Genomic DNA, 23,483 nt, shown 5'->3' with positions numbered 1-23,483 from the left:
GTTGTAAAGCACCACACACCAATAAACACCAATCAAAACCTGAAGAACCCAGTATTGCCAAACACTGCTGCCAGTAATACAACTGATCGGAGCAGGCAATTTTTAAGGACAGTAATTTAAGTGATATATGTAACACCCACAAATACAGTACCTCAGACTAGATGAACCATAAAGTGGTGATAGCATTGTCTAAAGGTATATCAGATCTCTCGTTTTAGTTGCTGCCAGTTCTATCAAATGCTTGTGTCATTGATATACTAATGCCGAAATGTTATGTCGTATCTTAGAAGGTAACCATCATTGTAAACATACAGTTTCTGATCTGTGGGGCTATAAGAAATACCCTGGATTGTATCTAACTTTTTATCCATGATGATACTGACATGACCTTCTTGGCCAGTACTTGTGTCATACGTGTAGAAGATTTCCTCTTTCCTAGTGCTCAGTGTCCTTGTGGCATATAGAACACCACATAGCATGAAAGCATTAGAAACAGATGGCTTGTACTGTCTTGTCTGCCAAGTATTTATCACATCAAGTGTGGTCTCATTGAGTTTGCTAATCACAATGTTGCCCATGTTAGTTTCTGTTGAATATAATACCCATAATCCGTTTTCATCTACAGCAAAATCTATGTCTTGCCATGATACACCTGCATATGAGAAACGGTTACCAATAGCGACATCTGGAAGTGCCTTGCTCAAAAGTACTTTGTTATTTGCTATATCATACATCGCTATGTTTCTTGAAGAATAAGCATGATAGTACATAATATTATTATAAAGAGCAGCACCACTTCCTTGTCCATATGTTATTCTTCTTTCATACATGGGTTTAAACAGCAGCAGATCATCAAAAGTCTTATAAATTCTAAAATATTCAAAGTATATCCCATCCGTAGTCAATGGTGCAACCCAATAGACTTCCCGCTCAGGGTCAGAGGGAGAGTAATCTCTACCCCAGGAACCATATTTGTAGGAAGATCCTCTCCAGTTCAGCTTTACTACATAGGGCTGGCTAACATTCAGCAGTCCACCGTGAATGCAGCTACCTGCAGTCAAAGAGAAAAAAGAACAGGTTTTCCAAATGACATCATTAAGAGAGAGGTTTTGCATAGTGTAGCCTCTATGGTGTACTTACAAGGGATTAGCTTTGTGGCAAAGCACAGACATAAATTCACAGCTTCATGTGTAAAAAGCCTTAATTTGGACCATGGTGTCACTAAGTGTTTCAAGCTGACTTAGAAAGTTGTTTCAAGATATATATATCTTGTTTTGTTGTTTTGTTTGTTTGTTTGTTTTTTCTTTAAAAAAAAAATTGTTAAAAGATATATAATTACAGAAAATTTTGTGAGAAAAAAAAAAAAAAAAAAAGATAGGGACATCCATCCTCAGGATTAATTTGCAGAAAGTAAGAGCTCACAGCACCTTTCCAGACAAGGGACAGATTTTTACCCATTTAATGCATGGTACACTTGGAAACCCCTTGATAAATACAATTTGAGAATCATTTTAGGTTATTTTCTACTTCAGTGGAACTGAGATTATTGGAGATAGGAAAGAGGGGCATCTAATTTCTGTGTATTTTGCTGAGGAGGGGAAGAAAGGAGAAACAGCAGCAGTAATTCCAGAGCCACATTTCAGATTAGCATTCTGCTGTCAGAATCACAGTTTTGCAACAGTGCATCACAGCCACATGGTGCCTTCCATCTCAGGCCCTCAAAGAAATCTGCAAACAGTAACAATCACAGCCTAGGAAATATAGATAGATATTACTCCAAGTTTTCATTTGAAGCAGCTAAAAAGAGAATGTAATTTCAAGCTGAACTAGAACAGTTTTGTTTTCCATACATCAACCATAAAGCCATTTTCAGGATCATGGAAATATTCTTTTTTTTTTTTTTTTTTTTTTTTTTCGTTTTGCTACCCAAAATGTTCGACTTTTTGTACCTAAAGAATATTTTCCATGATGTGCTACTGGGCTGGGTAGAATTTGTTCCACATTTACTAGGAAAAAAGCAACAAAGTGGAATGAACATTCAATGATGATGAACAGTATTTGGAACAAAAATGTCCAAATAAACTTATATACAAGAAATGCTTTCCCTTTATTCATAGTGAACATCAGTGACATGGGTTTCCTGGTAGATTCTAACCATAGTAAGTCACTAGTGGAAAAAATCCTACAGACAGAAATGCCCATGCACCTCGGATGAGCCTGAAGCTACCACTGGCAAAAACAGTACACTTTTCTTCAAGAGTAAAAGCATTAAGCTTGTGTTATGACTGCCACAGAAAGGTCCCAGACATCATTGGCAGGATGTGTCCACCTGTGGTAATGGAGGCAGAGATGTCAAGTGACTGCCATTAGCTCACAAGCTTAGTGGTACTCTGAGGTTTCCCAAATCAGTGAGGTGCTCCAGCCACCCAACTGCCTTCCTTCTTAAAGATGAAGTATAACCTGAACAGATCCAAGTCTCCCATGTCAAATAACCAACAAATTAACAGCAACAACTTTTTGATGTTAATAATGCCTCATAGCACAGGAACTCCATGTACCACCAGTTATGGTGTCTACGAAGAAACTCAAATTTATCTTTTCGGGTTTTAATACTTTTTGTAGGTAACATCATGATTGTTTACCATCTGTATGAGACCAGCTGGTCATAAACTCAGTCTTATGAAGGAATATCTAGCATATAAATAAGTCATGTCTTAGCACAAAGAAGACAGAGAAGTAACAGGGAGAAAATTTATCATTTGCCATCAAAGCTGCCCATCCCTAAGAAAGGCTGGAGCATACTCATGGAAAGGAATTAAAAAACACTTAAAGCAACTGCTAGGAAAGGCCTGGGAGGAATCTTGTGTTCAAAGACATACTAGTCCTATCCCACAAGTAGAAATGTGGAGAGAGAACAATCTGAGACACTTTCCTTTGGAAAACACTGGGAAACAAGGTATTTTGTGAGAAGTAGACTGTTGCAAACTTAATAAAATAAAATAAAGTAAAATAAAGTAAAATAAAGTAAAATAAAGTAAAATAAAGTAAAGTAAAGTAAAGTAAAGTAAAGTAAAGTAAAGTAAAGTAAAGTAAAGTAAAGTAAAGTAAAGTAAAGTAAAGTAAAATAAAATAAAATAGAAATCTTTTTAAGAGGTAGGGAAAGGTGCTCTACCTCTGGGACAAGAAAACTTGTGGTCTGAACGTCAGAAACATCCAAGATAAAGGGCAATATTTGTGTCAATGTGTAAAATCAATTTGGGCAGTGAAGCTCTCCATGTCTCCTCCTTTCTTGAAATGTGGTATTTATCTCCTTCCACTACGTAACATCCTCACCCCTCAGAGTCTTGTACTTTCTTGTGCTAATGAACTAGTGGAAATGTGATTCACCTGCAGCCTCCTCTCAGCCTCTCTGAGGAAGGTGGGGAGCATCTTTATATTAAATATAAATCCCTGTGCAGAACTAAACCCTTGTGTCTCCAGGCCACATTGGCAACTCCCTTGGGGTCAGTAATGCCTGTGGGAGCAGCTCTGCATGACTTGAGAGGGTGACACAAGTCATGAACAACCCTGTGTCCTCACTCAGTCCATTTTCTGCCCTGAGATTCTCTCAAGTAAAAAGTGTGACAGCCCCAGTTGAGCCACCAAGAATCACAGCAAGTCAGCCTTCCTGGCCCTAAGAAGATGAGCGTTTAAGCATGCACTTCAGTGCTTCACAAAGGATGAGGCTCTGGATCAGAAAGCTCTTTCCAAACACAGCACACAAGGAAGGCACTGCTGTACGGATAGCCAGGCTGCATCTTTGGAAACATCACACGGCATGGCTAGCAACATGGCCTCAGCACTTGGCACACATACTACTGTTTGGAGGTGCTCATACCTCAGCTCATGCAAGGGCAGAAAACTAAGGCAGACAGTGCAAAATGGCTTGCAGCCTGCCAGCTCCATATATCAATTTGGACTGTGTTTTTCTTATATCTCTATTATGCATTGTTACCTCTGGCATGAGGGCTTCTTTTAAGCTGGTGACATATTGAATATATTACTGTGCTTAAATCACAATAAACTTATATCAGAATTAAATGGTTATTAAATGCTCAAAAACTCTCAATTTGTTTAGAGAAATATAGCACCAAAGCTTGCAGGTAGTGAAGCACGGCTAAGCTCATCTATATGTGACCTCAAATAATTTTTCATGTCATTAAGCAGAACACAATTCCAGATTTATTTTAATAATTCATACATTGTATCATAAATAAAAAACAAACGTGTGTTCAGCAGAGAGACCTTTTTTTTACAAAAGAAATAGTAAAGTATTATTTCTTCCCTTAAAGAGATCTCTCTGCTGAACACTTGTTTGGTTTTTATTTATGAAACAATGAATTATTAAAATAAAGTTAGAAGCGTGTTCTGTTTTAATGACATCAAAAATTGTCTGAGGTTTCTATACAGTATATGCTTGATTTTGAAAATTCTCCCAGAATTATTATTAATTTTTTTTAACAAAAAACTCTGTGGTAGTCAAGGGGTGATCTGTCTTCTGCACGAGTTCAGAAGAACTCATTGTTGTTTATTTAATCTAAACTTGCCTCTGTCTGGATCTTGTGGGGAAAAAGATGCACAAAGGAAACAAAGTGTCATGTAATTTTGTAAATATTAGAAGGTACTTGAAATAAATCCATATGCATTATTCAAACTTTCAAGTTTTTAACTCTTTTTTCCACTGCTTTGGGCCACTGATCAATTAAGTCCTGAAATTTTTGCCTTCCCTTTTGTAGCAAACAGGGGAGAGGAGGACTGATGTAGATACATAGACACACAGGTCTCTTCTCCCTGCATAAAGCACCTGTATCTCAGCTCTGTTGTTTACTAATCCTTCTGATCCATCAGAAAAGGAGCTGGCACTCAGGTGTCATGACTGAAAAGAGCCTGACTTCCTTGGCTGACGGCCTGGAGAACTGAGCATGAAATGCATCCCATTAGGTCTCACTTCACCTATTTCACTCTGAAGCACTCACCAAGCACATCAGCTTATCACTCCACAATACAGGTGCCAAAAAAAAAAAAAAAAATCAGCAAGCAGCTAGCTGTATCTGATTTCAGAAGATAAGAAACCACAGTTCACCTTTGCAGGTGAAGATCACAAACAAGGTAGCACCCACATTAAAGGGAACTCCCACAAGGGGCACAGAAACCAGTAGCAGGCTGGTGCTGCACTCTCTCATGCACCCTGCTGCATCCAGATGTGCACCCTCCTTTCCTATCTGCATCCAGATGTGTGAGCTGCTACCAGCCTTGCTATGGTTTGAGACACAAGAGACAGAGCTGCTAAGGGAAAAACTTATCTTTGCTCCTACCATCTCACTAACAGGAAGACCCACACAGTCTTCTGTGTCATGCCCAGTGACTTCTCCAGTATCACTGGGCACGGGCACAGACTGATGGAGCTGCGATCAGAGTAGGTTTATGACTGCAGCATCTAAAAGGGAATGGGCTGGAAGGCTTAAATTCATCTGACTTGCCTTCAGGCAGCTAAAAATTCAAGTGCCTTTATAACCAGCAGAAAAATGCATTTGTCTCCAGGGGCAGTTCAGGCAGTCTTGGAGAGGGGGCGCTGGCCAACTCCCTTCAGGTGCCATTAGGCATCTGTCTCTTTCTGTATGGACATACCCATATCAGAACACAACCCAAGACACCCCCAAAAAGCAGACATCTGGAATAGGTAGGAGATAAAGTTTAAGGTAAAAGTGAAATTGTTGTAAGACTCCACTCAATTATGAGTGTCTGAGTTTCAGCATTAGGCTACATCAAGTCTTCCTCCTGCTGAGACCTATTCACTAGTAACTTGAAATTATTAATTTCTAAATGTACAAAAGCTGAAAAAAAAATCTTTACTCTTTTTCTACTTTTTTTTTTTTTTCCTTTGAGAGTTTCATTTGACTCACTTTTCCTTGCTGCCTCTCTCAGATCATTTCAGTGAGATGTGACAAAGAATCTGCTGCTGAATCCTCAAAGAACCATCATGGGGTCCTTTTTTCTCTATACTTGTCCTGATGCAGCAAGATGAAATCAGTACAAGAGAAAAACAAATGGATAAATATTTCTACCCACTAGAGTGGTGAGGAAAGAGATGGTGAGAAGTGCTGCAGATAAGAAAGTTAGTGATGATGATGAGGATGAGTAACTACATATTTGCTGACCCCATCTCAGTCACACAGACACCCACCTCTCCAGTTGGAGGGCACAGCAAATGGAGACAAGCAATCTTCAGATACATTGTTTGAGAAAAGGGGCCTGCTCTAAGAATACAGCAGCAAAAGCCTTAGGGGACAGAGTCAAAGGGGCTGCATAGTACAGTACTGTGAAGCAAGAAGCTTTAATTAAACTTGCCTTTAGACTCATGGTCTTAGACAGCTTGGGGATTATCCAAGCTCTCTCTAATTCATATTGCCTACCCAAAATATGCAGGAGAGAGGAAGAAGGGAGAAAGAAAATGCAGTCTGAAAACAGGACAAAGAGTCAGTTTAATACAAACATTATAAATATAATATGAACTAAAAGCAGGGCAAGGCCAAATGGTTTGGCAGGAATTCAAGGCACTCAAGCTTGCAGAGAAAACGTATGGAAATTGTGTTCAAATGCACAAATGAGCACAGAGGCCTAGGTGTGAGCATCCATGCAAAGCCTCCAAAATGACCATCTAGAAAATGTAGCTCTCTCACATACTTACTCCATCTCCCCAGGCAATAACATTGTCCTACTACTTGTTTTCAGACACAGTCTGCAGTATGTGTAATTGCTCTGCAAAGTTCTCTGCCCAGAGAAGGATATTTGCTCCCCATCAGGCACAATAAGTCACAGTATGCCTGCATGGATCAGCAGGCATCTAAACCTACGTAACACCCAGATTATCTGTATAATTGGCTTCTCCAACCAGCAGGAAACTTGCCAGCCCTCCACAGGTGCTCTGCCAGTCCCTTGTGCCAGCCGCAGGGACCTCCGTCACCCCAGAGGTGACCATGACAATAAGCCTACATCCATCTTCCAAGCCCTCTAGGCCTCGTGTTGCTGGTGGCATGAGATAAACTCACAGACAACACTGGAAGATGTCTTTAGATGATGTCAGTTGTGATAATTCACAGGAAGTCAATAGAGATAGTTCATACCACCCGGAGTTTTGGCCTTCTAGATTATTTTGTGCTCTGTGGTTCCCACACAATGCTGAGCTGTACCTGAGCCAGCTGACACACCAGTCAGGAACAAGGTAATGCTCAAGCAATACCAATCTGATCCCAGATAAACTTTGTCCATCTCATCACTGTGCCCTGACAAGCAATGCTAAATAATTCTACTACAGTCACAACCCTGTGCAGTTACATTTACCCCATCCTAGAGATATTGTCCTGCTCTAGGCATGACTTGCCTATCTCCACATGGAGCTGCACCATGAAGGGCAGACCTCCTTCTCCCACTCTCTGAAAGCTCCCATGTTCCACAGACTCTCACGTCAACCACCCAGGCATGAAAGCAGCTCCTTCCTCCATCACTCATGGAAGGACACAGCATTCTTGTTCCAGAGCTCTGTACTTTCCCACTGAAACAAAGACTTGCTGTAGGCTTGAAGAGAAAGAAGTTGTTTCTTTCCACACACCATCACTCTCAATAAATCAATGAGATGCCCTTCAAATACTTTTAAAACATTGCATTACTTTTTTTTTTTTTTTTTTTTGTATGTGTGTGGTTTGATTTGTTTGTTTGTTTGTTTTAATTGAAGCATTTTAAACCTTTCTTGAGGAGCTGAGAAGGGCCTTGAAATTTTGCAATACAGGTCTTTGTTTCAGCTTTTTCTCCCACCTGATCCCTAGACAAGGTGTTGCTTGCACATCCTGTCAGAGCAGTGCAGCAGCTGCCTGCACCATCATGAAGCCCTAAGAAGACCAAAATAGGAACAGCTGCTAGCCCAAGGAAAGCTTGTCTTTCTACCAGTCCTTGCCTCTCACATTTTCAGTGAGACACCTGAACTAAGCTGACCCAAAGATGATGAGAACTAAATGCTAGTAGGTGCAAATCTGTACTCCCTGTAAGCCAGACATCATGCCTTGTTTTTTTATGGGTTCCTTTACATTTAGTCTTGCTGATTACTAGCCAGCTTATGTGAAAAAGCAGGCTTCTTCCCCCAACTACTATACATGTATATAATAGAGTTCTTCTTTTTTGTAAAGCTCTGCCAAAAGGAACCCCCTGTGTATAAATTACTCAAGGGTTCAACATTGTCTGATAAATCCTACCATCTGTTAGCAAGTGGGAAGCTTGACCCAGCATACCTAAATTAGTGTTCCCTAAACATTTTCCTCCATCTTATCATCCCCGACTCAAAATTTCTCAGACTACAATTCCTTCGCAACAAGATTTTTCAAACTGAGTACACCATCAAGAGAAAAATTATTCCAGTTGTAAACTAATTGCCACATGCCCTGTGACAATTGCTACTTTTATTATGAACTGCCCTCTGGGAACCACTGATCTAAGCTCCAGGACATAACCTTCCCTATTTTAAAAAAAAAGGGTAAAATCCTAGCTCCACTGAAGTCTTTAATAAAGCTCCCACTTATTTCCCTGGGACCAGAACTTCCCCCCAAGGTTCTTGACCTTCTGATTTAGAAGAATCTTTTGCCTGTGAAGCAAAAGTAATCATTATGCAAAGCTACCTTCCTGCGTTTGCATACCAACAGCTTTAGTTGTTGCTCATACATTTCCCAAGCAGTATTAGAGTAAAATTGTCATGACATAGGTCACTTTGACAGGAACTATTAAAAATCAAAGCTGGACTGAAAAAAAAAAAAAGTTTCCCACGTTAAAAAAAAAAAAAAGTTTGGAAAAAAGAGAAGGTGGGGGGAGAGACTGGCTTTTCACACTTCAGGTGAGAGGAAATTTACAACTTTTTCCAGTTGAAAACAGCTAAGGTTTCTGGAGGAGTTTGTTAGCTGCCCTCTTTTTCCTTTTGAACCTGTTGAAGAAACATTACTAGCTGTCTGCTTGATTTTTCAAAACTAGGTAGTATCATTACAGTTGTTTTTAATACCCATGTATTATTTTGTTTCTCACCTGATATACAAGAGAAACGCTTACCTGGTGGGAAGTAAGGGGGTACTGTCGTTTGGTTTCTGCTCTCCTCACACTCCTTCAATCGATTTTGAAGAGACACAATTTGTCGACGAATTGAAAGGATATTGTTTTTGTCCAATGATTCTAATTCATTTACTAGTATAGTTAGATTTCTGATCTAGGGTGAAAATAAAAAGAAAAAAAAAAAAAGAAGAAGAAGAAGAAGAAGAAAGAAAGTGAGAATAATAAAAAAAAAAAAAAAGTTTAAATTCCAGTTAACTTTATTTTACAGATATTTGCAGGCAGATTTGATCATATCATGGAAGAAGCTACAGAACAAGTTTTAAGAAATATCCCTAAGAATAGGCCCTTTTCTGCTAGTCTTACATTTCCAGCAGAGCTATGTGATCACAGGGAGCTGTTTTAACACTCAGTTCTGTACTATAATGCAAAATATAGTGTTATTTTATATGTAGTGTAAAAATATCCAATAAGTCTTAGACAAGTGCAAGTTATTATATATAAGAAAGTACTTTTTCCAGTCTTGCAAAATTATCTTCAAATTTTATTTGCAAAGATAATGTTTTCAATCACCTACTTGGTGATTTAGAGGACAATGGAGAAACTAATAATATTTCACTTCTCATATGAAGCAATTATTCTCTCTAGGTGAGTGATTAATTATAATTTTGAAAATGTGATTTATAGTCTGCTGGGAAGGTGATAGTCTTTCCCACTTCTTGATTTCATATTGATTGGGCCACTGCCCCAGCAACCAGAAGTTAATTTTTTAATTATCTAAGTTAAAGCACAGAGGCTTTCAAGCATGGGGGTCTATAAATTAATATTTATTATAATAATTTAATAAGTTAATGCGCTTAATGTTATGCAAAAGCATTTGCTTTCAGGCAGATAGTTGGCAAAAAATAAAGAAGACCCCATTTGTTTGGTTTTTTTTTTGGTTGTTTGGTTGTGGTTTTGTGTGTGTGTGTTTTGTTTTTCTTTTCTGTGTCCTTTTTCAAGGAAAAGGATGTTAATACATTTAAAGTCAAGCTTTCCTTTCATTTATGCTGATGAAATTCTAAAATATTTCCACTGGCTGCAGCAGAGAGAGGCTATATTTCCTCAACCTAAACATGAACGAGAGAATATACTGTGTATATTGACCCCTTTTTGGCTAATTAAGAGTCCAGCAGTACCTCCAAATATATTTGATCAACGATGACATTGCTTCCAACAACAGTGGATTTCAGCTGAGTGACCAGTCTGTCTAGGTCACTGATTTCCACTTTCAGTAACTGGAAGTCCAGTTCTGTGTAAGATACACTGTTCTTCTCCATGTGCTCCACTCTGATGGTTAGATTAAGAATTTTCTGTTGATACAGCTCAATCCTTTCTGAGTACTCCTTAACCTTAAAGGGGAAAAGAAAAAAAAAAAAAAGTTACAAACTCAAGTCCAGGTTAGAAAATTAAACAAGCCTGCTTGACATCTTTATCATATTTCTGAATATCCTATACATAACTTCCCCATACTTGATATATTTATTCTTCACATAAACTGCATAAATGAAATTCTCATCACGTACATAAAAAATGTAAAATTTAACCCTCGTTTATTGTTGGCAGTTCCACAAAGTCCCCTCAGGAATGCCTGGGGATAACTGAAGGCAGAATTTTATTCAGAGTCTTCCATTTTTGTAATTCCTTGCCAATATTGTTTCTGTGAGCTAATTTTATCCTCAGTATTCCAACAACTTACACTGGCAAATTTTTTATTAGGAAATCTGCAATGCTTTATCTCATGAAAGCAACCCAAGTAGGCTGGAAAATGCAATAAAGGATTCCCAAGTTTTTCAACTTTATTTCCTATTAACTCAGAATCCAAATAGGATTTTAACCTGTGCACATTTGAATTGTGTCAAAAATTTGCAGAATTGGTTTGTGGTTTATCTTTAGGAGGGGTGGGGGGGGCAAATGTTTAAACACAGTGTTAAAATCAAATCGGGTTTAAATGAAAGTGAAAAATTTATTGCAGGCTTTAGCTAAAGTATTTTACATGGCAGCCTCTTCAGCCTCTGAACCATTAAATAGTTGTCTGGATAAATATATTTTCACACATATCTGCTGAGGTAAAGGTCACAGCATAAGCATTGCGATGCAGAATGCTAAGTATATTATATGGGCTTGGAACATTCCTTGGAAAATTTTAGTTCCTTTAAATTCAACTCTTTGGGAAATTTCTCTCCCATATGCTTCACAGAAATCACATCTGTTTTGCCTTAAGCCAATGTAATTATATCACAAGAGGTAAGTAGGAATAAATATTATTAGTTTGTTGCACCAGTAACTCCATATTTATACTCTCAGATAGTATTTGTATTAGTCCCTCTCTCTACAGCACTACAACTTCTGTAGCTATTACTTCTTCAACTGAAATATTTTTAGTCTGCATCCTGTCAGCCATTCTTATGTTATCTTAACATAAACCAAAAGTCAGTATTTTTCCCCATTGGCTCTGGAACAACCTCCAAAATCCTGTCAGGGAATTAAAATCATGGAATCCCTGTTCTCCTTTTCTGGCAGCAGCCCCTGGGACTGGGAGGCCAGCAAGAACACTTGTCAAATAATTCCTTGTAATTTTTCCTGAATCCCCTGTGGACTGACGAACATGTATAGGAGCTCATAATGTGAAAATTCATGAATGACGGAAAAGATGTGTTAAGATCACATGATACCCAGTGATTTAGTTTAAGAAGGAGAACCCTAACTGAGAAGGGCCTCTTTTCAAAAGTATAGTTTTCAATAGCAGCATAACTATACTACAAATCTGAAAGAAACTGTCAAGTCTCCATAAGCTGCAGTGGAAGCATCCTGAGTCAAAAAAAAAAAAAAAAAAACGGATGCTCTAGATCTCCCAGGTCAAGCCTGAGTAACTTCACACTAAGGAATAACTAAGATATTTATTACAACTAGGGATCATAAACGATAGCATATAAAGACTTAGACCCAACTCCTTATATCTGGCTGAAAAAAGAGGCAGCTGGGATGCCTTGCCCTAGCTGTCATCATCTGCTAGGAAGGAACAGTAAGAAGAACTGGGCAATGTTCTTGGAAAAGCTAGAAGTAGATGGACCTTACACCTTCACTGATCACCAAACTCAGTCTGGAATTGGAAGATATCCTCAAAAAAAAAAAAAAAACTTCAAAGGTCAGTGTCCAAACTGTATGTCTAGGTTTTGCACAACAGCAACAACAACAAAGAAAACAGATACGATTACATTCTGAGAAATGTAAACCTGGTCTATGTCTGAACAAAATTGCATTGCTACATGGTACTACATATACCATAGAGGTATTTGGAAATCTATTTAGGCATTAGCAATCCTTCTCATAATAATAATAATAATAATAACAACAACAACAACAATAATAATTCCACAGTGCAGCTCAAGTCTTCAAACCACTGAAATGGACCACTGGAATTAGTAATGGCTACTTGATGACTGCAGGACACTGACCCGAAGTTCTCCTCCCACATCAGACCGTTTTCACTCAGTCAACCACCTGGATCATTTAAGAAGATGTCAACACCATCCAGTGGACTATAGCTGAGAAATACCTATAAGTTAAGCCTGAACTAGCCTCAGCACTCCACAGTACTCTAAACAGCTCAAGTCAGCTTAGCTCATGGATCCTCTGGCTAATTATTAGGCAAATATTATTTTATCAGCAGTGCTGCTCTAAAAGGTCTATACTGCTTTTGTAGACAAATCCAGCAGATACGCCAAGCATGTCCACTGAGTGGACATTCCAGCCTGCTCAGATCTGGCTCAGGAGTTTCTGTAGTTTAGAAATGTTAGTTGAGAAAGGAACATGGTGTTGCTCTGTTGCTTGGCAGATAGATATAAGCAGCTTGCAATCTCTGCTTTTCTACTGTATCTACTTGATAGGGACTGGCTGGTGTCTCTTGATAGACTGGCACAGAAAATGTGTGTGTGGCCCATATTTAGGGACACAGACCAGCAATTGGGACTGACTGCTGCTACATTTGTCATAAAAGTCTTAAGTAGGGTATGATGAGTGCATATGGCTTGTATTAGTCCTTTATAGGTAGAGAATACAATCATGTGAGGCACGTCGGGGAAAAAAAATAAAATAAAATCCTAGTTCCATTTTTTCCTTCTTTCCAAGCATTATCATCCTCATGGAATGAAAAGGGCAGGAAAAATCTTCAATGTTCATATACTGTGTCATTTACCTGCAATTGGTATTTATCAACACAGGTTTTGCAGCATGCAAACAGACACTTCTCCAGCATGCATATGGAGAGTACAGAAGGGGGAACAAAAGTGCAAGATGAAGATGTAAAAGAAAGAAGTGGGAAGATGTGTAGATAAGAAAGAAGTGACAAAACCATCAACCTTATAAAGTCACCTGGCCCAGGACACTGGCTTCAGGCAGGTGTGACCTCCACAGACCCACAAGGAGTACAGCTGGCAAGCAGTCTGCGAGCTGACCCCAAGAAGAATTCTACTCCAGGCTAATCTGTTTTGAAAACAGCTGTTCCTGGTGGAGGGCAGGAGTGCTTTCTTCTCCTGTTTTAGTTACGTGAGGATGTTGTTGCTGTTATGAGCTAAATTCTGAAAGATACTTTCTCTCCTTGGGATGAAGTGCAGATCCATCCCTGTTACTGGTGTCCTCTCCCCTTTCTTACTGAAAGGAGCAGCCAATTCCTGCTTTGCTCTGAAAGGTTAATTTTCTTCTGTAATCATAATTACATTGGCAAAGGTTGATGTGACAGAGGAAAAATTAGTCTGGTATTTTCAGTCTATGGTTTGCACTCATTTGGCACATGAGAGCATCTCTTTATCTGCAAGCTTCCTTGCCTGCTGATTCTATAAAAGGACCCCCTTGCTTTTTGAATTAGCCTACAATCAGGGAAAAGGTTAACGATTCAATCAGGTTGTTTATCTGGGACTTCTAGCACATGGAAAGCATCCTTAAGAGGGTCCAATCCTGCAGCTCTTACCTAGGAAAAGCTCCCATGAGCTTCAATGGGTGTTTTAGAAGAGAGAGTAAGGCATGGATTCTCAGAGTCAAAAAAGCAATCACTTAGTAGAAATTCCCACCCCTGTGGTGAAACTAGGTTAGGTTTGAGATAAAAAGTCAGTTTGGGATATGAATTTTCTACAAAATTGCAGATGGCAGAATGATTCCCTAAGATTTTGCTCAGGATCATATCTGATAATGATTAATGAGAATGACGCTTTCCTGTTTCATTATTTCCTTCTTTCTTTCCTTAAGTATTATAATGACAAACATAACATATGGGACTGTGTAAGGAGGGCTTTTTCCACAACTGGGAAGGTGAAGAACTTGTGTGCACGGAGACTTATGCACCACGATATCTTAGATTACTTAAGTTCAGATATCAGTAGGGCAACGTTCAACAGCTTCTTCTTTCTACAGAAAAACAATTTCATAACTGAGAAAAGTTACACATACGCAGTTACACCAAAATACAATCTGTTCATTTTCATTTCTGACCCAAAGTGTCTCTTTGCCTGTATCTTAGTGAAATGTATGTCACACTTCATCTAACTAGAAGTATTGTAACACAGCTGGGCTGATTGCTCTCGACAGGACAAAATTTAGTGAAGCCCGAGTGAGGTCAAGAGTTTTCACTGTCTGCAGCTAGAATTGAAAGCCAAGGTCAGTGGCAACACTGCAGTACACTGCTGGGCACCTGAAGACAATACAGTTACACCAGTTGACAGCAGCTGGCAACCCAGACATTAAAGCCCACAGCAGGGATTCAGCTTGTCCTGACGTTAAAGGTGAGTTTCAGATACAAATTTAGACACCTAATTTCAGGTATCTATAGTAACCTGTGTCTTTACAGGAGCAAGACGGCTGAACTCCCGTTATAGTCAATGAAGATATGAGGTTGTCCACACAGAGAGGTCAAGCAGTGCTTGAGATGCTCTGCAGATATGCATGGGTCTGGCAGATATGGCACGCATCCTAAAGGAGACAACCACCATTCTGAGGATAGTACTGGTAAGAGGCTGGTTACACCATGGCAAGCACCTGGAAAAGGTGGCACAAAACACCTTGAAGAATCACACCAAGTTTCTTGGCTGGGAATCCTGGCTCTGATCCTGTCCCAGTGCAATTAGTTTAAAGCTCTGGCAGTGACCACAGTGGGAACAGTATGAGGATCTGAAATCTCAGTGATTGTCACGGATCATTAGCTGAGCTACACCTCCTTCCTGCAAGTGATCAGGTAATTTCTGTGCTCGGAGGCAGTGGGACTTCTGTCAGCTGGCCCTTCACATCCCTGTTGACAGCCGAATGCATTTCACCGTCAGCTCCAGTTCTTTCAAAACAAATGATTTGAGCTGAAAGATATTTCCATAGGATCCTCTGCCTGTTGTGGGTTTTTATGCCTAACTTCTTATCTGGTTTTGATTATACCAGAGGAGGTTTATGAATATTTATGCTTAGAATTTATAATTTAATGCTGTGCCTTTTCTGCTGATTAATTCAAGGACACTTCATTTCTTAAGATGCTTAGTTCCTGAAGAAAACACTTTCTGCTGGACACCTAATCTGAATCCTGAATATTTATCTACTACCAAAAGTCAAAGGCAGATTTCTGCCTTCATAGACAGCTTCACCCAGTGCACTTTAGCATGTATGGGTTTGCCCGAGTTCCTCAAAAAATGGATCTGAATTCATGTAACAAGCAGCTGAAATAGCTAAAGGTATGTTTGTCTTCAACAACAATGTATAATTCAGTACTCTCACTGCCATAGCTTCAGATGTTGACACAGATGTTTGCTTGTTTGTTTTTTAATCCATGAAATCGAAAAGAGTGAGGGGACAAATATTCACCTTCTTCATTCTGGGCTGTGTTGACCTTTCTCCTCTTTCCCTTCATTTCCCTCTTACAATCTGGCTGTCCTGATACAAATAATAACACATGAAGGAGCAGGAGGCTTGGCTTCCTATAGCTCTGTGTAGCAATCACAAACCAGTAAAACCAAGCCAAAAGAGGAAAAATATAAATCTTCTTCCAAAAATACCATATGCCTCTAGCTGAAAAGGCCTAGAAAAGAAACCTAAGGGTATTCAAATGTTTGACATGCTATAATGTCAAAGATATGAGATTTAATCACCCTTCTCCTTGTTCTTACAGAGACCTCTTTTCTCTGCTGTCTGAAAGACAGGTCACAGAAAAGTGCTGACTGCTGTACTCTTCCACAGGAAACTACTTTTCAGTAAAGATACAATTATTGTATTTATAAGAAAAGAACACCTTACCACAGAAAGCTCTCTCTCAAATTTCTCCACAAGCGTTGTGGCTATCACTTGCAATTGCTCAGCCTTCTGCACAGGAAAGGTGGTATCCGGCAAGTACACAGAGCACTGACAGTTTCCATGGTCATCCAGAGAGCCAGACACATTGGCAAAGAGCTGTAATAATAAATCAATGAAGAAAAAAGTGTTAATATTCTTCTCTAGAATCAGTAGCTAATGTCTGACAATAATCTGAGCTGTGACAATCATAGGATCAACAACTTTGCTGCTAGACATCTTTCACATTTTTATTCAAAGGAATTCATAATATCTGGTAATTTTTTATTTATTTATTTATTTTTGACTCAGCCTTACAAACATTTCTGAAAACAGTTAAATACTGCTGTAAAGATTTTACCATTGGAAAAACAGAAGTACATAATAGTCCTTACTTTCCCAGCCTTGTGGACAATGGTCCTAAGATAATGAAGTAAGTTTTCCAGGAGACGGAAAAGCATACAACAGCAAGAAAATAATGACTTAGCAACTTACTGTCTTACTGCTCTGTTAATATGAATTGAGTCAATCAGATCATCTAGTCATTTCCATCCATTGAGCTCAAAGCACCAAAATAGAATTAGCAGAAAAAGTTTTGAAAAGAAACATGCTTCATCTGAAAATTTTCAGCCAGCCACAGCAAACAGACATTTGAATTTAATTATTCACCACTGAAAGGTGAAGAATTAAATGTGCAGGCTCAACCTAACGTAGAGATAATTCTTTTTCTATAGTTTTCCACATCATGCTTCCACATCACAACCTGCTCATCCTCAGTTGTGGATGGTCTACAAATCTATCACCCATGCCATTAGCACGAATTGGCTTGTCCTGACTGTCTGCATGCTCAGAGCATCATCACTGGAGCAATGGGTATGGTGTATGGAAAGGTCAGGGCTGGCAATTCATGATTTTGACATAATTTACAGCCAGATCACATCATTTCCTATAAACACTAGGCTGAATGCAGAGAGTGTTTGGGGCAGTGATGTATTTGGGTTTTGCTGGTACACAAAACATTTACCAGTTCATAAATCTATCACAAATTTATTAATAAAGATATCTGATGTTACTTTAAAATATTCTGGCACATACTTCAATGCAGCTGCATATTTTAAAGCTACAGGCTTGCTCTTCAAATACATTTCTTACTATAATCTCTCCTCCTGTCTTGCAGAAATCCCAGTGTTATTCATGTATTTTCTCTTTCTTTCTCCCTCTTAAAAATAAAAAAGCAAATAAAACCATTAACCAAAAGCTGAAAATTCAGCACTTCTTCTCTTGCTTTTTCACAGTGATTTCAACTAATTTTTTCACCACTGAACCAGCGCAGAAAACAGAATGATGGCCAGCAGCAAAGCTCTCTTGTTCTGCAAGCCCAAGAAAAGGACCAGCAGCATGCAGGAGTTCACACTTTTGGCAACCTCTTTTCCACAGCCATAACAAACAACGTGCATCTTATTTTGAAAGAAATCATGAAAAGACAGTTTATCTGCGTTATTCAAGTACCATGGGCCTTAAAACTTCACTCCAGGCCAGACTGCTGAAGACATTTAACATGAAAAGAAGCAGAGAAGTATCTCATAGGATTCCAGAGAGTCCCAGCATTGATTTCCCTGCCAGGTAGGTTACCAAAGCACTTCTGAAAATCCCACTGAGAACATACTGCAAACTATTTCTAAGTTTCTAAGCCCCTTTAAAGATACATCTTTCAGCACCTAAGCTAGTATGAAAAAGGAAGGAAGGAAGGAAGGAAGGAAGGAAGGAAGGAAGGAAGGAAGGAAGGAAGGAAGGAAGGAAGGAAGGAAGGAAGGAAGGAAGGAAGGAAGGAAGGAAGGAAGGAAGGAAGGAAGGAAGGAAGGAAGGAAGGAAGGAAGGAAGGAAGGAAGGAAGGAAGGAAGGAAGGAAGGAAGGAAGGAATATGGCTTAGTGAGTATATGGATTCTTCTGTAAGACTGTCATTTGCACTGGCATACTGATTTTTGTATGGAAGGTATAGTATTCCATCACTTCTGTGTATAACACAGACATATATGTTCATGCGTATACCAATACAGAATTTACTATCCATAGAACAGCATAGTGTGTACTACACATAGGCATGTTTCCACCTATAGGATAGTGTGATCTATATATTGTATACTGAAATATAAACTACAATCTTGCCTACATAGAGTCATCAGCTTTTTTAGAGGTACCGTGCTTATTCCATATGTTAAATAAACCCTTCATAAGTGTATTCAAACATTCAACCAAAATGATCCTCCCAAAAATAACTCCAAGTTTTACATTCCCTATGAGAAACAATCATTATATTTTAATATTGGTGTTGAAAGAGAGCCTAGATTTGAAGGCAGAGCTCCACTTCAGTAAGTGATATTTATATGCATGCCAAGAGATGGTTTCCCCAAAGGAGCAGGCAGCCTGGGCAGGCAGAACTGCTTCCACTCTTCCATTGACATTACTAACAACAGCATCACGATGTTGATGAGACCAAGAAGCACTGTTTAGTTAAGATTCTCCTGGGTCAACAAGTGTTTCAATCAGAATATAATACCAGTCAAATGATAACCATATAACAAAACTGTCTTCCCTCATCCTGTGGAAAAATGCAAAAGACAGGCTGTTACTTTTGATGGAGTTCTATGTTTTTTAAAGTTTAATAATTTACACTGAATCTTTAAAAGAGAGCAAACTGTCCTAGCCTACAGCAAGGACTTGACAGCAATATTTTACTCTGTAAAATTAAGTTGTTAAATATACATAGTTGAGGCTATGAGAAATGTTCCTTTCCCACATCCCTTCAATTTAAGGAGAGTAAGAGCCAGCAGGTACCTGATCTGCTGAAAACTGGGAAATTTATTCATCTGCTTAAATGCAGACTTAGGGTTACAGCCTCAAAACAACCTAGACATTTCAGTGTTTAACACCCAGCTACACAGCAGTCCAGCAGCATTCACAGATTATAATTCTGAAGTAACTGCTCCCTCTGCCTAAGAAAATGGATGGGATCCACAGAAACCACATGGCAAGGACAGAAACCATCTTAGCTGGACAAGGAAATGCAGGGGGTTTGGGTCCCATTACTGAGGATCAATGAGAGACTCCTACCTCCATTTAACTTTCCAGAGATACCTGCATCGTGTTGAGACGTGGGTGTGTGCAAATGTCATGGAGGTCAACAGGACTGAGTGCAAGGTCCTGCATCTGGGCTGGGGCAGTGCCAAGACTAAATACAGGCAGGGCAGAGAATGAATTCAGAGTGGGCCTCGGAAGAAGGACCTTGGGGTGCTGGCTGATGAGAAGCTCACCACGAGCCAGCAAAGTGCACTTGAAGCCCAGAAACCAACCATATCTTGGGCTGCATCAGAAGTGTGGCCAGAAGAGTCAGAGAGATGATTGACCCCCCCTGGTCTGCTCTTGTGATACCCTGGAGTGCTGCATTCAGTTCTGGGGCCCTCAGCACAAGAAGGACATGGACCTATTAGAACAAATCCAGAGCAGGACATGAGGATGATCAGAGGACTAAAGCACCTCCGCTACGAAGACAGGCTGAGGGGATTGGGGTTGTTCAGCCTGGAGAAGAGAAGGTCCCAGGTAGATGTTTTAGCAGTCTTCCAGTACCTAAAGGGTGCCTACAGGAAAGCTGGGGAGGGACTCTTCGTTAGGGAGGGGAGTGATAGGATAAAGGGGAATAAATTTAGACTAAAATAGGGTAGGTTTGGATTAGGTATGGGAAGAAATTCTTCACTCAGAGTGTGGTGAGGCACTGGACCAGGTTGCCCAGAGAAGCTGTGAATGCCCCATCCCTGGAAGTATTCAAGGCCAGTTTGGATGAGGCTTTGGGCATCCTGATCTAGTGGGAAGTGTCTTCTTCCAACCCAAACTATTCTCTGATTCTGTCATTCTAAACTCTCTGCTGGAGGCAGAGATTTAATGCTCTCTCACAAGAGGTCCTTCCACAAATTCCAGATGCCACACTGGGCTAGCATGGATGATAAAGTCCTACTGTCAAGCTGCGTCTTTGGCCTGATCTGGAACTGTGCATTTTGGATAAACACTGTTCTTAACAATTAGGTTGCAGGCCCATTCAGAGCAAGTGTGTTCTGTTGAATTACCTCCAAAGGAAACATGCTATTGAGCTGTCACTGACAAAGAAAGGGAAAGAAACCAACTCCTGAAATCTGCAGGCCTTGGAGTTGAGCACTGTACCAGAAGGCACAAAAATCAGATTGAAGCCCTCTAACAGGAAACAGATGAATACAATTTCAGCTAAGTAGAACGAGGAGAATCACGATTTTCTCAGTGCCAGCAACCACCAATGGACACTTCTCATAGGTGACAGAATGTAGCTTCAAGGCCCTGCTCTGGTTTACATGGGGAAGGCAGAGTTAAGAAGCAGCATTCACCTCCCTCCAGGGAGACCATAACCACCAAACTGTTTGGCATATTGCCATCAACACCCAATGGTACCTTCTTTTTCATATCTGGGATCCCAATCAGAAGTCATGAGGACAATCTCAAATCTTTAGATGTGACCAAAGCACTGAATGACACAGAAGCGTTACTAATGACTTTGGGAACTCAACACTGCCTAAGTCATAGATATAAAACACCTACAGGCCTATTCCTGGGCAGCCTGACTTACCTGCATAAGGTTTAAACCTCCAAGTGACTGCATAGCATTTAAAAAATAGGACACAAATTCTTAATTATGCTCTTTGTTGGACTTTATTGAACAGTATGTAATGGTCATACCTCTGGGGTCATGCGCAGGTGGCTGGCAGTTGTCTCTCTAGGCTGACTCAGATACTGAAGAGTTGTATCGATAAGGGGAGACTAAAAAGGAAATAAAAACTTCTTTCAGTGTGAATTGCTGCATTTGGCACCATCCTTTCCCCACCAGCTAGCCCCCAACCTGCAGCTCCAAAGCACTTTGTTTTGTTTATGGGAGCCGTCCCCAGCAACTGTAAAATTAATTGGCTTTCCTAATCAGCAGCTAATGAGACTTGCATTTCCCACAGCATAGTGTCACTTCGTGGACATCTCTTCTCGAAGAAATGCTAAGTGTGACCAGCAGAAGGCAAGAGATGCTCAGCCTGCCCAAAAGGTGTGAGCTGAGGCTCTGACAGGCATATCACTGAGAGCCTACCATGGCCCCATACAGTGTGCTGAGGATGGTGTATCCTGGTGATGCAGTACACTGTTACCCATCTGAGAGCCTCACCAAAACCCATGGCAAGATGGGAACTGTGGTGAGGCACTCTCAGCGTCAAATGGTGTGACAGACTGAGCACCAAATGGGCTTTCCCCACAAGAGGACACCCACTGCTCCATCTTTCTGCATTTCCCAAACCCCAGCTGGAGCCCCATTCCTGAGCCAAGGAATGGTGGGGAGTTCCAAGTGGCTGGCAAAGGGACGCTCTATTAAAGAGCACAGCATAAAAAAGCTTTTGTGGGACAGTTTGTCAAAGAAACCCATTTAAACAACCATTTGTGTGTTCAGACAATCACACTGGAAATGGTGGGGGCAGCCGGTAGCAATTAACAGTGGCAGGGCAGAGAGCACCACAATTTGTGTAAATTACACACATTCAGAACTAACTTTAAGCCTAGCAGGATGAGGAGAAATTTTTCCCATATTAAGTTTCCTCTCCCCAGTTCAGCAGCATATATTTAAACCTCCATTTTAACTTTTGCAGCTTTCTGTTCCTTACCCAGGTAAATGCACCTTCCAAGGAGATGCTGATTTCACTGACTGTAGCCACAGCACTACCAAACTTCAAAAAAAAAGTAACTAGGGGAATGTAGGCTTTTCTGGTTGGTGACTAAACCAGACAAATCAGAAAGAGTCATTGGGAACCACAGTGGGAGTCTTCTTAATGTTAACTCAAAAAAAAAATTTACTATAAAACAGTCATTTGGGGTCAACCTAAAACAAAATATTTTGTTACATTTGGGAATGCTTTAAAGCTATTTGCAAAACTTTTCTTCTGACAATTTGACTAGTTTTAAATTAAAAAAAAAAAAAAAAAAAAGAAGCAGTACAAAATCAAAATAAATCTCTCACTGATGCCATTTTTTACTTTTTAAAATATTTTCAAAGTTTTCTCTTCTCCCCTCATCCATTACTTTTTTTTTTTTTTTTTTTTTTTCTGATTGATGGCTTTGGTTTGAACTTCCCTATTGCCCAGCCAGATACAGTTTTAGGGCAAAGAGGGGGAGCACATCACAAAGAACACCCAGCATGGCTTTCATGTGCCTGGACATTGATTATGACAGCAATGATGCATCTGGTAAAGCCCCCACCTCCCAACTCCTTCCACATCAAAGATGTGGATCCTTTCCTGTTATAAGCCCTTGCTAATTAATTAGAAACTACACAGAGCATTAATATCCACTCGGATCCTCAGTGGGACTTGCACTCATCTAACCAAAGGCAGAATTTGATTCTGATTTTAAACCCATGCCTCATTTTTACATTTATTACCCAGTCCCTATACATTAGCTGGGGGCAGGATGGAGGAATACTTTAAGGCTTCTCCATGCAAAGATCTCAACATTAGCCTAATAACTTCTCAGCAACCTGGAAAGATTTTACACCAACGTAAATGACATGAGAAAAAATGAAGGCACCAAAGCTTATATTTTCAGACCCCCATCTTACCATGCTTGTCGTTGCCTCTGTGGTTGAAGCCTGTGTGATTACGCTCAGCATGAGGAGCAGCAGAGCCACCTGTGTGTGCTTCATCTTCTCAGCCAGCAGATGTGATAGCCAGGGGACAAGGGAGCTCTTTTATTGTAAACTCTGGGGATTTCCCCAGCCAAATCTTAAGGAACTTCATGATATTTTTTACGTTTTTTGGGGAAGCGATGTCATGAAGTCATATAATAATAGGTGTCAAATGACTAATATGCAAAGAACATACAAGTTACACACTGTTGGAAATTAACTACCCTCCAATTACTTAACAAGAAAGCTTTCCCATATGGTGCAGTATCTAATCTTAATTAGGTTATGC

The 23,483-nt window shown here is 39.9% G+C and overlaps 1 protein-coding gene across 1 annotated transcript; it reads right to left on the bottom strand.

Moving 5' to 3' along the window:
• Positions 1 to 257: 257 nt before the first annotated feature.
• Positions 258 to 23,169, bottom strand: OLFM4 (olfactomedin 4; the record flags this gene model as incomplete). The annotated part of the gene is made up of 6 exons (XM_082751930.1): positions 23,129 to 23,169; positions 21,220 to 21,300; positions 16,429 to 16,581; positions 10,302 to 10,514; positions 9,127 to 9,280; positions 258 to 1,051 (listed from the first exon to the last, which is right to left on the bottom strand). The coding sequence occupies exons 1-6, from the start codon at positions 23,129 to 23,131 to the stop codon at positions 258 to 260; spliced, it is 1,398 nt and encodes a 465-aa protein (XP_082608056.1). The 5' UTR covers positions 23,132 to 23,169.
• Positions 23,170 to 23,483: the final 314 nt, after the last annotated feature.

This window comes from Aythya marila (genome assembly GCF_965140915.1).
Source record: "Aythya marila genome assembly, chromosome: 1".
Classification (NCBI taxonomy): domain Eukaryota; kingdom Metazoa; phylum Chordata; class Aves; order Anseriformes; family Anatidae; genus Aythya; species Aythya marila.
The sequence above is the reverse complement of the archived record's forward strand: the minus strand, read 5'-3'. Positions and strand labels throughout refer to the sequence as shown.